The sequence below is a fragment of the Apium graveolens genome, chromosome 7 (assembly GCF_009905375.1).
Source record: "Apium graveolens cultivar Ventura chromosome 7, ASM990537v1, whole genome shotgun sequence".
NCBI lineage: Eukaryota > Viridiplantae > Streptophyta > Magnoliopsida > Apiales > Apiaceae > Apium > Apium graveolens.
Genome location: NC_133653.1, coordinates 134041060 through 134056210, shown reverse-complemented (window position 1 = coordinate 134056210; position 15151 = coordinate 134041060). Strand labels below are relative to the sequence as shown.

General features: G+C 35.0%; 1 protein-coding gene across 1 annotated transcript; it reads left to right on the top strand.

The window, feature by feature from the left end:
• Positions 1–361: 361 nt before the first annotated feature.
• LOC141671893 (SUMO-activating enzyme subunit 2-like) lies at positions 362–7512 on the top strand. Its single transcript, XM_074478324.1, has 11 exons — positions 362–519; positions 593–682; positions 3890–3973; positions 4055–4273; positions 4786–4887; positions 5240–5698; positions 5805–6034; positions 6176–6269; positions 6410–6592; positions 6672–6769; positions 6851–7512. Exons 1-11 carry the CDS (start codon positions 484–486, stop codon positions 7206–7208), a joined length of 1953 nt encoding a protein of 650 aa, XP_074334425.1. The 5' UTR covers positions 362–483; the 3' UTR covers positions 7209–7512.
• The last annotated feature ends 7639 nt before the right edge of the window (positions 7513–15151 follow it).

Sequence of the window (15151 nt, the reverse complement as noted above, 5' to 3'; positions counted from 1 at the left end):
CGGTCTTTAAACAAAATAAGTAATTATGTTTAGAGTTAAATAAATTGTCATTATTTATGACACTCACATATTATGTGTGTATGATTAAAAACACATGTAATAATTTGGAGTAGTGGTAAGAAGATGTGCATGTGAATGTAAAGACTGGAGTTCGATTCCCCTAAACAATAACTTTTATATAAATAATAGGTAGAAAGGCAAAATCGTCATTTTACTGAGATTAAAAAGTCTCACTAATTTTATAGTCATGTTGGGCTATTGGGCTATTATATATAGAGGAGATTTAAAGCAATATTTTTTCTCTTTTTTTGTTTAACAGTTGGATTAGTTTAAAAAATTGAGTAATTAATGACACGACGTTCCCGAAAAAACAAATTCTCCCTGCTTTTTTTTCATTCCCCCCCAAAAACCCCTTCCATTATACATACACACTTAAAAACATTAAGTTTTTAAGCAGCAGAGTATTTCGTTTTGGTCTTCTTAATGGCTGCTACTGACCACCAGTTATCTGCAATCAAGGTACAATCTTTAACTTGTTTTCTCTAATTTTGGATATTTAAAGTGAATACTCAGAATTTGATTTGTAAATTAGGGCAAGAAAGTGCTAATGGTTGGTGCTGGTGGTATTGGATGTGAGCTTCTCAAGACTCTTGCTCTCTCTGGCTTTCAGGATATTCACATAGTCAGCTCTCTCTCTCTCTCTCTCTCTCTCTCTCTCTCTCTCTCTCTCTCTCTCTCTCTCTCCCTTTCCCTCTATCTGTACTGTTTGATTCTTGCTATGAGTTTTTAATCGCACTGTTTTTTTAGTTTCTGTAGTTGGGTTTTTGAGGGGTGCTTATTTGTTGGCGAATTTGTAATTTCCAATTGCTATATCCGGCTTCATATCTTACTATTAATGAGATCTCTAGACTGTTAATATTTCCATTTACCATTTTTATGGAACTCAATATTATTTTAAAGATCGATGAAGTATTTTATTTAGTGTTATCATTTTAGTAATCAGGTTTTTAAAAATTTCAGTTGAAAAGCTTCTTTCTTTTTGACAAAAAATTGTAAATCACATACTTTCATTTTCATAAAATATGTAATTTCACGGTCACTCTCCCCTTTTTCAATTGGTTCAACCTTTTCCACTTTGGTACTGCAGGGAGCTTTATAATTAATTCAATAACCGGAACAAACATATTTGGAGTGCGGTCGATAATGTTACTTTCTATATTTAAAGAGTAAAGTACATTTCGTGTAGTCGTACTTTGGGTGTATACTAGACTTCTAAAACTACCACTTGCTATACTGGACTTCTAAATTTTTTACAACGTTTGTACATACGTCAGATCTGGTTAACTCTGTTAGTTTCTTTAAGGACATTTCAGTGTTTTTTCCACTTCCAAAATATATATTACGTCCAATATATCCCCAATTCAGCACAATTAACCCTAATTTATAATATTGGCTCAGGGTGTTTTAGGATTTGGGTTGGAAAGTGTCTTAGAACTTGTATCACTTACCGAATTGGATGAATCAATCCTTATTTAAGTGGCTATAATGGGTTCAATAGCTTCTATGAGGGTTTTAAAATCAGAATCGGTTGAACCCGTGAAGCTTAAGATTAAGTCCAGTAAAGGGTTCTGTGCTCAGGTTCAAAGGTTTGTTCTTAAAGGGAGAGAATTAGCCAGGAAAACCCACCGGGTAGCTCAAGTGGTTGAGACCGGGATTTTAGTGGCTTACCACCCCAAGGTCCTAGGTTCGATTTCAGGTGAATGTACGGATTTAAGTAGGGTGTCCTGGTGGTGGGATGTAGTGCTAGGCCTCTCCAGGATTAGTCGAGGTGCGCGTTAGTTGGTTTGGACACCATGTTATCCAAAAATGAAAAGAGAATTAGCCATGAAATATTCTTTGCTTCGTGATTTTGGAGTTGCGGATGTAAATGTGCTTCTTTGATTATATATCTTTGACTTCTTCATTTCAATTTCACAATCTAATCCCAAAAATTTTGAAACTACAAACGTATACATGCAATCATTCAGTTTTCAATAATAATATTTATGAGCATATTTTATTCTGGATTTTTTGTGCGTGTGTTATTAATGGGAAACCAAGACATCTACACCAGTAGAGCCGAGTTCTAAAGCAGCCAGTTACATCAGTTTAACTTTGTTCAGGCGGATGATGTCACAAATTTGTCGCCGGATGATGGCCGGAAAAGTCAGAAACATGAGGCGTCTAATTTAGATTTAATTCCTACTTGTGAGTTTGAAGATAATGACTTGCCGCGAAAATGTTTGAATCTGATTCTGAAGTTTCTTGATCAGATCATGAGGTCAAATCGGAGGGTCCGAAATTCGGATTAAAATCTGTTCATGGGCAGAGAGCAAGAGACGTAATATGGAAGACGCGATTGCGATTCATTCTTCCTTCCGGGGGGAAGCCATTTTCACGGCACGGTCAAGGCTGTTTGATGCAGGACAGATTTGTAGAAAGATGAATTATAATATAAAAGAAAGAACAAAAGATAAAAGCAAAGAATTATACAAATTTCAAAAATAAGTAATCAATATTATTCTCAAGAAAAATGTATAATCAATGCTAAGTAATAATGTGGGGGATTATATCACTTATATAGACTATAGAACCCTATTACTAAACCTAATGGACTAAGGCCCTTAATAATTGGGCTTTATTATAAATAACCTATTTAATTTATAAACTACTAGCCCCGCATAAAACACCAGCAAATAGGGGTGATCCCGGTGCGGGCGGTGCGGTTTTTTCCTCAAACCGCAAACCAAACGACACGTGCAGTTTGATGAAATTTCCAAACCGCACCCGCACCGCGTAACCTCAAAAACCGCATAAACCACACCACGAAAATGTGGTGCGGTGTGGTGAGTTTGTGCGGTTTATTTTTTAAAAAGATTAATATTTACCTTCAAATATAATAAAAATTTAGCTAACAATAAAGCTAAAAATAATATGTTTTTTTTAAAAAAAATATGTCGGTAATTTATAATATGTAAGCTAGTTTTATAACACAAAACTATATTAAACAAGAAATGAATCTATAATATATAAATATATCTATATATACATTATATATCTATATATATTATAAATAATTTTATATATATATGAAATTGCGGTGCGGTGCGGTGCGGTTTGAACCACAATGTTAAAATGTCAAAATGCAAACCGCACCGCGCGGTTTGTCCAAAACTTAAACCGCAACCGCACCACAAAAAATTAAAAGCCGCATTTTGCGGTGCGGTGAGGGGCGGTGCGGGCGGTTTATGCGGTTTGATGATCACCCCTACCAGCAAATAATTTTAATTTTCTCTAATCTAAATACATATAACTCGTAAATAACATATATAAACATTTTCCACTCCTGTTCCTCATCACTGCTCCCATGTAAACATAAAAAAACTGAAATACCCTCAACAAAAGTAACAGAGTTAGACAGATCTGATGGCCATACACAATTTGTAAAATAAATAAATATTAAAGGTCAGTATAGTAAGCGGTAGTTTTATAAGTCTGGTATCCCAAGTGGTTTGACACCCAAAATGCGAGCACACGAAGAGCATTGTACTCATATTTTAAATGCAATATCATTTGATTGTTCTCTGTCTTGTTTCGATCCTCCTTGCCCTTTTCACCATATACTTCATAAAATCTTTAGTTTTGAACTTACGTGTTTCCTAAATTAAGTATTTGTTTTTATACCCTCATGGTGAGCTTCTAGCAATCATGTTATAAGTTTTGCTAGGTAGAATATTTTTAACTTTCAATAGTATCATTGACCTCTACACCATTCTCTGCCTAAAGAAAATGGTTTTCATTATTTAACTATGGAGTTGACTTGTTACTGGTTCCATCTTATTTGTTGCAGATTGATATGGACACAATTGAAGTGAGCAACCTTAATCGCCAATTCCTGTTTCGAAAAATACATGTTGGGCAATCTAAGGCCAAAGTAAGAGGATGATTACCATGTATCTATTATTAATATAGAACCTGTATTATCCCCCTAATTTATGTTTAATTATTTAATCAGGTTGCTCGTGATGCTGTTTTGAGATTTAGGCCTCAAATTAGCATCACGCCGTACCATGCAAATGTTAAAGATCCAGACTTCAGTGTGGATTTTTTTAAGCAATTTCATGTTGTATTAAATGGGCTTGATAACTTAGATGCTAGACGGCATGTGAACCGCCTCTGCCTAGCAGCGGATGTACCTTTAGTTGAAAGTGGGACAACCGGTTTTCTGGGTCAGGTACCTGTTCATTGTATAATTTTTTATTACACGAAGGATTCATTTTCAATCTGTTCTACTTGTGATTTGGTTTCTTCTCAGAAGTTTATATACAGTTTTTTTATATTATAATTGGTGTACATATCTAGTCTTGGAGGGGCAAGTTGGAATATTAATCTCTTTTTTTTTCTTTTAAATTTTGTTCTAGCCAACATTTTCCATTGAAATGCATTCTCATTTATTACACGATCTCTTGCAACTCTAGATTGAATTTGTCATCTAATTGACAAGGATTGTTGCTTGCATCTGTGATGGTCAAGCTTTTTAACTTCCAGTGCTCAAAGTTAAATTTTTGGTTGACTCTTATAAGCTGATGATCTTGACCTTCCTCAGTTTACCACCTCTGGTTTTAATTCACGACATAGATTGCTAAGCAGTTTACTTGGCGCATCCAAGGTCCTGGCTTATTTTTCTTGATCTTTAGACTTAAGAGATTCTCTAATATTTTCTTCTCTCTTTTTTGCTGGATGCAGGTCACTGTACATGTCAAGTCTAAGACAGAATGTTATGAATGTCAACCAAAACCAGCTCCCAAAACTTATCCTGTGTGTACTATTACAAGTACTCCGTCAAAGGTATCCACACCCTGCTATTATCTACCAGTCGTGCAGTATATATATATATATAGACACACACACACATATAGTTCAATACTATGAACTATACTGAACAAATTAATCTTTACCGCTACGTTTTGTCATATGTTTGTTTCTGATCTGTTTCTTGCTTTAAATGCATCAAAACCATGGCGCGTGGAATTGGTTATGCAATGTTTTATTTTGGCGGAAAGTCGAATGTATAGTAGTACCAGAAAGGAGTTATTCTGTTTAAGGAATTCCACAACATTGTTTTCCACTTTTCCTTATCATTTTTTTGTTTTTTTGCCTTATGGACGGTACGTAGTAATAATGACTTTTAATCATACAGTTTGTTCACTGTATTGTGTGGGCAAAGGACTTGCTTTTTTCAAAGCTTTTTGGCAACAAGAATCAGGAAAATGATCTTAATGTGCGTTCTGGTGATGCCAGTAGCTCTTCAGAACATTCAGAAGATGTGTTTGTACGTAAAACTGATGAAGACATTGACCAATATGGGAGAAGGGTTTATGACCATGTTTTTGGTTATAACATTGAGATGGCTTTGTCTAATGAAGAGACATGGAGAAACCGTAACAGGCCAAGGCCTATCTATATACCAGATGTTCTGTCAGCTGCACTTACTCGGCAAAATGGTATAGTGGAGTACACTAAAACTGCAGATGATCCTCTGTCAGTATCTGCGATGTTTGGTCTGGGTCTTAAGAATCCACAGGAGGTGTGGAGCCTTGTTGAAAATTCCAGAGTTTTCCTTGAGGCACTAAAGTTGTTCTTTTTAAAAAGAGAACAGGTCCGGGATAATTTCTGACATTTTAAGTAGTTTATGTAGCTCTTTTTTTAGTGCAAATAGTATTCTATTCTAACCAACCCTCGACATCTTTCTTTTCTCTCTGAAGGAAGTAGGGAACCTAAGTTTCGATAAAGACGATCAGTTAGCTGTAGAATTTGTTACAGCTGCTGCTAATATTCGAGCTTCTTCCTTTGGGATTCCTTTACATAGCCTTTTTGAAGCCAAGGGAATCGCTGGTAATATTGTGCATGCAGTCGCAACCACAAATGCTATCATTGCTGGATTGATTGTCATCGAGGCAATAAAGGTGCTTCTAAACGACACAAGCAACTATAGGTGGGTTACTGGGCAATGCTCTTCACCATGAATGCATTCTAATGAATCGACTGTTGTGTTAAAATATACTTCTGAGATGCTATGTTTGAGTTTTTAGTATATATGAAATAATGATACTGATCCAATGTGTAATACGTATAGGATGACCTACTGCCTTGAACATCCATCTAGAAAGATGCTTCTTATGCCGGTGGAGCCATTTGAGCCTAATAAGAACTGCTATGTTTGTTCTGAGGTGAGTTTGGTTTTATCAGTGTTTTTCTTGCTAATATATTATGGTTCTGTTTTGTTTGTGAGATTTCATACTTGTGGCCGCCTACTTTTTAAAATGGCCACCTACTTTAATAAGCTACTATGGATCACTTTTGGAAACAGACACCTCTTCTGCTTGAGATTAATACGCACCGCTCAAAGTTGAGGGACATAGTTGAGAAAATTGTTAAAGCTAGGCTTGGCATGAGTTTGCCATTAGTCATGCATGGTGCGGCCCTTCTTTATGAGGTTGGTGATGATCTTGATGAGGCGATGATAGCTAATTACACAGCAAATCTTGACAAGGTGATGATACTTATCTGTGCCTTCGAATTTATAACTTAATTTTAAAGTAATTTGAGATAATTAACTGAATCTTCCTTAGGTTTTGTCGGAGCTTCCTTCTTCTATTACTGGGGGTACTGTCCTCACAGTTGAGGACCTTCAGCAGGAGCTTTCTTGCAATATAAATATTAAACACAGGTGGCTATCTTTTCTGACACCAGACTGTAATTATTATTACCCCTCTTCTAATGTTTATATGAATATGATATATTGTAAAAGGGAGGAGTTTGACGAGGAGAAGGAACCAGATGGAATGATTCTCTCTGGATGGACTCAGGTTCTGACAACAGAGAACCATGAAAATTCACCTGCCGGTAATGGAACAAGCACTTCCAGGCAAGAAGTTCCAGTACAAGCTGTCGTGGATGATGAATTAGATATTCTTCAAGGAGCAACTGAAGCAACTGAAACCCTGCCTTTAGGGAAGAAAAGGAAGATTTCTGACAGTTCAAATGCCTCGAGTATATCTTTCGAGGAAACGAGCAAGCAAAAAGCTGATGAACTTGAACTCGATGGCCATATTGTTGTGCTCGAGGAAAGTATGGATAAAGACAATGGGAAGAAGAAGAGGCTGTAATAGATTACTCAGGTTTAGTAGATTACATATCTTAACTTAGTTCAGTATCATATTAGGGAGAATATTTATTTTCTTTAATCTTAAGAAGTGAATGTGTTGGGGCTAAGCCAGGATACATGTATCAAATCATGGTTGATAGCACCATTTATTTTGTTGACTTTTGCCGGACGTTGCAGCTAGCGGCCAACACATTGTCAGAGACGGTGGCAATGCAGCTTGGACCATAGTCAATTGCCATATGTCTCGAACAATTTTGATGTTCTGATTAATCTGATTTATGTCGAATACCTATGACATTTACGAATTGTAGGTTGAAGAGCTATGTATTTGCTTTACAGCATATAATCTTGAGTAGGATTGGCCCCGACTTTTTAATTAAATTTCAAGTAATATGTTATCAACCTCAATTGAAAGAATACTGCCTTTTCAGCATATATAATCTTGTTTTGGTTTGTAAAGCTAGAATGTTTGACAGCGGGCTTGCAAGTTTGTAATCGTTTATCTACGAGTGTTTTTTGACCTAAATTATAAGTTAAATTTATAATTTATAAGTTGATAAGTTGAATGTTAGGAGCTTATTTACGAGTATTTGTCGACCCAATTTATAAATTAAATATATAATTTATAAGTTGATAAATTGAATGTGAGTAACAATATATTTTTTCTCAACTTATTTTGATTTTTTGTTTGATTTATTAACCTCAATTTTAAAATATATATTTTTAAATATTAATCTAACTTAAAATTTAAGAATTAAGATAATTGTATTTAATAAATATTTATTTTAGTTTTTTTAAGAAAAAAAGTCCTCACTTATAATTAAATTATTTTAACATTTATTTAACTTATAAGTATTATTTTACTTTTCACTTATAAATTATTTATTCATTTTAAGGCATAAATTATTTATTTTAAAATATAAATTACTTATTTCTTTTAAGGAATAAATTACTTATTTCTTTGGTTTGTAAGAGCAGTCCGATACAGAGGTATAATTGGTTCTAGCTAAAATATAGAACTAACTTTACAAAATCATCACTCCAATGTAGAGATATAATTAATCTTATAAATGGATAGTTGACCATATATTTAAGACTAGAAATAACTATATGTCACGGCGTTAAAAATTATACTTACATAATTTTTAGATTAAATGTCGGTTTACTTTGAATGAAATTCAGGACAGATAAAATTTAGATAAATTATCATTTAGTTGCTGCTAATTGTAGTTAGTACTTTTTTCTCGAGTATGTTAACAAAATTTCTTAAAACTCAAAATGCTTTCATTTAAAGTGGCATATATATTTTATGCTTTATGAGTTTGATGTGCTTTGGTGCATAGTGAAATACGAGTCATTTTCAAATAAGGCCGTATGGGGGGTTCATGTGTCGTCCTTGAAACAAGAAGCCTCTAAAAGCTTAACACATTAGTTAATTATTGGATTCATCTGCAACAGCAAAGACAAGCACCGTTTGTGTGTGTATTATCCATCTTAAACATGAAGAAATATTACCAAAGAGAAAAGAATTCAAGGAAAACATGTGGAATTCAGAGAGTGTGACCTTTGGCAAGGACAAGTACCCGTTGTTTGTGAAATTTTGACCTAATTACTAAAACAGTCATGCGGAGACAATGTCTGTCTCAAACATCAGTTCCAGCTAACCACTCCAGCAAAAACAGTGGTAATTGGTCAGTCAGTCAGTGTTAGTTGGGAAACAAGGTGGTGTTTCCGTGCGTGTGTACGGCTCCCGGACCTTTTTACCCATTTGAATAAACAATTCATTTTTTTGTTTACTTGTTCAAATATTTCATAAATTGGCAAAGAATGCCATTATTTTTGGAATTCAACCCCAGAGCCCCAGAAGTAATGGCATTCTGGGTTAAAATATATATATATATTTTGTTTTTTTTCCTCCCCTCCGTTTGTCTTTGGTTCTTATTTTGGAAGGTTAAAAAGGTTAAAAAAGTCTTCGGAGGTCAGGTTTTGAACTATAATATTATACTTATACAAAAAAATTTTGGTTTAATTTTTTTTATTGATTAGTGACGTGAACCTATTTTTAGTACATATTTTTTATTTTAATTAAATAGTAGTATATATATGACTTTCACAGCTTTGAAAAGGGTGTCTTACGAGTCGCGTGCGTATTTTTTACGTGAAAACACAACTTCACGGGTTTGGTAAACGTAGTTGTAATTTTTTTTTTTTGTAAAAACTTCTTTCCATGTAATAGTACTTCTGTAGTACTTTGATTACTTTATATTTTTAAAAATAAATAAATGAAAAATACCATAAGTTTGACCTTCGACAATTCGACCATGAAAATGACCTACCTCCCCGAACGGTATCCATGCATGCATACGGTTGCGCTGTACAGACCCATGAATAGATTTATGAGAACTATATAAATGAAGTTGGTGATTGACAAGATTAAGTTATTAAAGCATATTACATATTCATCAACAAGTATCATCTGCAAACCTCGATACGCTACTTTGTTTTTGCTATAGTCATCCCTTTGTCGTGATACTTGAAACTTTGATTCTCCACTGAATTTGACTTACAGGATGAAGGTTTCTTAGTGATGTGTACTGTACTGAATCCATTGAAATGTAGTATAAATGGTATGTAACTTATGCAATTGTAAAAGAAATGCAATATTATTTATGGCCGTGTAGGTTTTAATTTGTAGACCCTTATCAGTAAATGAGTTAGGTATCCCGTGAACACACAGTATAAGGCACATGCAAGCATTTTAAATAATTTTGAGACGCGAAAATGAGAAGTGAGACACTTAAAAGGTTGAAGTGGAAGGAAACACGAAAAACAAAGTAAATGAGTAGTCTTGTCTAATGGAGAAAAAAATGGAAGGGCATGCTACTGCTAGGTAGCCACATGTAGTAAGCAACAAAGTAAATGAGTATTCTTGTCAAATGCACCAAAATTTGGAAGAGCATGCCACTGCTAGGTAGCCACATGCAGTATGCAACAAAATAAATGAGTAGTCTTGTCAATTGAAGCAAAAGTTGTAGAAAATGTATATGTGTTTCTAAGCAGTATGAATATCAAGTAGCACGTGAATGTTACAGGTCCTTCTACTTTAGTTATGACGTACAATAGTTTTTGATTTGACAATGCAGTAATTACTTTATAGTAAAAAATAGATGTAACACCCCCAGATCCGGGGTCAGGAATCCGGGTCGTCACGGTCTTTCTTTCCACAATATCACTTCACTTAATTAATAATAAATAAACTTATGCTGTGACCCCACACTAACACACACCACAACCCGTTATAGTCTCAGAGATGAAATTGAAATAAGTACCAGTCTTTGAATCCACAATTAAAAGTTATTACAACCCAAAATGATTACTTGATAAATTTACAGTTAATTGCCATTATCTGCCACAAGTTATAATTATACATAATTGATTCTCAAAAGTAGAATGCCTGATCTACCAAAAGATCTACCTCTACAGCTATAGCCGCTACAACATCAACGGGAAGACGCGGGACGCTTCCCACGCGCTTGCGCTGGGTCTGCTGGAGTCTGGCCATCTTTCCTAACTGTGGTTGTGTGATGAAGAAATAAAGCAAGAGTGAGCCTTACAGCTCGCAAGATAATATATAGTGATAACAATAATACAAGTATCTAAACGGATACTTACTAGAATCCTTTATCAAGTGTAAGATAATTACTTACTGGATATAAGTAAAAACAAGGGATGAAGTTACCAAATACTTCACTATACTTATATCATTTATAAAGTTACTTGAACTACCACTGTTCAAAGTATAATGAGCTTTCAACAGTTCATCACATAGATGAGACTACAAGACATATTTGAATAGATTAAATCTTTGAAGTATTATTGAAGGAAATGAAGTTATGATATACTTCATTAAGTTCCGATATATATGTCCACATATACATCTTCTTTATACAGTCCCTGAAAACCTCTGTCATGTAAAGTATGAACAGAGTTTGTAACATCCAATGAATTTTTGGAAGGGAAAAAGAATTGTGGCATAAACCCGATATCTTGCTGATCAGGCAAAGATACCAATAAGTAACCTTTTCTACTAGTAGATGGACGAATTCCCCACTGGTCATCACCCTGGCCGCAATAGGGCCTTATGCTGGACTGCCACTCAGCCACTTATGCATTTGATGGACTCCCACTGAGCCACTTACACTATCATGGACGCCCACTGAGCCCATGTTGCTTATGCCGACTCGATAGATGGACTTACTTCCCGAACATTGGGTAAGTAATCAATTCATTTACCAAAACTGCAACCTTGTTGCGAATATAAAATACACCATAGAGCCGGATCCCTCAGGTTTTGAGCGAGTATTTAAATCCCCTTTTAAAAGGAAGATCTTAAATATAAAAATGAGTTTTGGGATCCGCTCTAACTTTTAAAAATCATTTTGAAGACTCGAAAACACTTTAAAGAGTGTTTGGAATAATGCTGATTTAATAAAGTAAATCAGTCTCAATATAAAAGAAATATCTGAATATTATTATTCAAATAATATTCCCATAAAGAATAATGGAGGTAGAAGTTGGAAAACTTATACTTGAAATGAATCGTAAATAATCAAAGATATCCTTATACGAAAGTAATATCTTTATTTGAATAATCAAAAGTAAGTTTGATTATCGAACATTATTCTTTAATAAAATAAAAAATATTACTAAATAATAAGCGGAGTCATAATACCTCGAATGAATATTATAAATAATATTCATTAAATAAAATAAAGGAGTCATACATCCTCAAATGAGTATCCAATTAATAATCATTAAATAATATAAACTGAGTCATAAGCCCTCGAATGAATATTCGAAATAATATTCAAATAATAAAATAAAGTTAAAGTTATCGAATAAATCTTATTCGATTAATAGTTTTGAAAACTATAACCATATATATATTAAATATATATAATATACTCGAGAACATCGACTCCCGGTTTAGGAATATGTTCACCTTTTGATCCCCTATACTAAGGGTAAACTCAAATACCGCTTATCTCTAGCATAGGTATTATGCAACTGTAAGCATTTTAACCAACATATATATAATCCAAGAATATGAAACAGGCATGCATATATACCATATCACATGCTATAATATATCGCAAGAATTTGCTAATAACAAATATGCATTTATCGCAAGATCATGCATATACACATATACATCACAACAACAGTTATACGGGTAGAAAACTTGCCTGAGCGACTGGGGGTTACAAATGGCTCGGGACGAGTCTGGTAACCTAAAAACAACAAGTAAGTTGGAATTAAACCAAAGTCACTTGTAAATCTATACATTAACCAACTTAGACTCTAACGCTCGATTTGCGCTTACTGATTCTCTTAAGTCACTCGAGTACCCACGGCTCCACCATTTTTAATAATTTAGCCATTACGAGTTTTAAGGCGATTCCTTCGCGAGTGTCTTACCAACTGCCTAACACTCTTACCCATAATTGTTTCATACATTAATTAACCCTTTTTGGTCTTTAACCTATGTTTCAAAGTAAGGCGAGGGGAAATGTTTTGTTCGCAAAACGCCGTTACTTAAAATGGTCGTTTCTCCTAAACCGTACATCAGAATCAAACGAACTACACATCAAAACGAAACTCGTAACATGAACTATCTAAACATGGCAATGGTGAAAATCTAGAAGGGAGTTCTCGGGTCCTAATGTTATGAACAAAAGCATTCTAAAGTAAATCGGACATTACGACGGCTATGTTTACGCGATTTCCCAAATTTAAACCATTCCAAATCCACCACAATTCAACCCCAATTCACAACCCAATCAAAACTCCATCCAAACTACATTACAACAGCCCCAAATCAACTCATTATAATCAATTTACTTAATCCTAAAACTTGAATTTTAACTATACTACATTCTTTAACCAAATCATAAGATTTCAACAATCCATTCACCACCATTCCAACCCAACTCTAAACCAACAATCACTAAGCTACTCTAATACCATATCAACAAAAATCATCCTAATTTACAAAGTAAAGCTAGGGTTTGGAGATGATATACCTTCCTTGAAGTGGTGTGAGTAGCTAGGAAGCCTTAGGAAGCCTTGAGGAGTCTTAGGAATGCTTGGATCTTAAAGGAAAAACAAGAAAAATCAAGTTAAAAACTATGAAATCACTATTCATTGTCTTCTTCATTGATTTATTGGAGAAGATAGAGAATGAATGGGATGCTTAAACTCATAATATAACCATAACTATGCATAAGGAATACTAGGGAATTATCTTACCAATTTAGGAAGCTTGGATCTTGGATTTTGAAAATTTTCCCTTTGAAAATGCAAAAAGTCGAGAGCAATGTTCTTGGTGATGAGAAATAGAATTTTGTTTTGGTGAAAAATGATTTGTTTTGGCTTGGTGGATGTAGTTTTGTTTTTGTTTTGGTTAATTACCTTTTTAGCCTTAAACTTTGTGTGGTTCTAATTCAACCACATTTCCTTCCTCCCTTTGTCATGCTTATGTCATCATGTGGTGTCATCCTTCCCTCTTTGTCCTCTTCTCATTGGTTGGATGACATCATCCCCTCTAATCTCTTTGATTAACTTCCTAATTGCTTGCCTAATGATCGCTGATCTGTTATACGGTTCGCTTAACTTTCGTTTTCGTTTATCGTTTGAGGGATCATACCCGGGATCTTATTACTTAGGTTTCCTTAACCTTTCTCAATATATTAAATTCCTTTTATGATCCTCTCTTATACTCCTTTAATTTAAATCCTTTTTATCCTGTTACCTTATACTCAATTCTTTCCGTATCTAGTGGATTTCCGGGAAAAATCAAAGTGTTCGGAATTGGATTCTGACGATCTTTACATACACTTATATACCATAAAGAGTACTAATAAAATCTCAGAATATCCATAACAGAACCCCTACATAGTGTGACATGAAAAGTTTTCTCATTCAGCTAAAACACTATTCATAAGGGTTACAAAAAGTTTAAAATTTTGGGGGTTATTACAGTCTCCCATCCTTAAAAGGATTCGTCCCGGAATCAAATAGAAAACAAATGGGGGTACTTTTCTAGCATTGCGCTCTCTAGTTCCCAAGTTGATTCTTCCATATTATGATTCTGCCATAGCACTCTGACTAGCTTGATTACTTTGTTCCGAAGCACCTGCTCCTTCTTATCTATAATCCTTACTGGCTTCTCCACGTACGTCAGATCTGGTTGCATATCCACCTGTTCGTACTCCACTATGTGTCTGGCATCCCGATGATACTTCCTTAGCATTGACACATGGAACACATTATGAACTTGTTGCAAGTTAGGGGGTAAGGCTAGCTCGTAAGCTAACTTTCCAATCCGTCTTAATATCTCAAAAGGTCCAATGTATCTTGGGCTTAGTTTTCCTTTCTTTCCGAACCTCATTAATCCCTTCCAAGGGGATACCTTCAGCAGTACTAAGTCCCCTACTTCATATTCCTTGTCCTTTCGGGCTAGGTCTGCATATTTCTTCTGTCTTTCTTGGGCTGCTACAAGCCGCCCTCTGATAAGATCCACTATGTCTTTGGTCCTTTGGACCACTTCGGGTCCGAGCATCTTCCGCTCCCCTACTTCATCCCAGTATAAGGGAGATCGACACCTTCTTCCGTACAGGGCCTCATAAGGCGGCATTCCGATGCTAGCATGAAAGCTATTGTTATAAGAAAATTCGATCAATGGCAAGTGATCATCCCAACTTCCTTTAAAGTCTATTGCACAGACTCTCAACATATCCTCTAGTGTCTGGATGGTCCTTTCACTCTGCCCATCCGTCTGGAAATGGTACACGGTACTCATATTTAACTTGGTCCCCGCACATTCTTGAAAGCTCCTCCAAAATCTGGAGTTGAATCTGGGGTCTCGGTCTGAGACAATGGACG

Coding starts and splice junctions, on each gene's coding strand:
- LOC141671893 (XM_074478324.1), top strand. CDS start 484: ATGGCTGCTACTGACCACCAGTTATCTGCAATCAAG. Junction 3,974..4,054: donor TTGGGCAATCTAAGGCCAAA/GTAAGAGGATGA, acceptor TTATTTAATCAG/GTTGCTCGTGATGCTGTTTT. Junction 6,593..6,671: donor ACACAGCAAATCTTGACAAG/GTGATGATACTT, acceptor AATCTTCCTTAG/GTTTTGTCGGAGCTTCCTTC.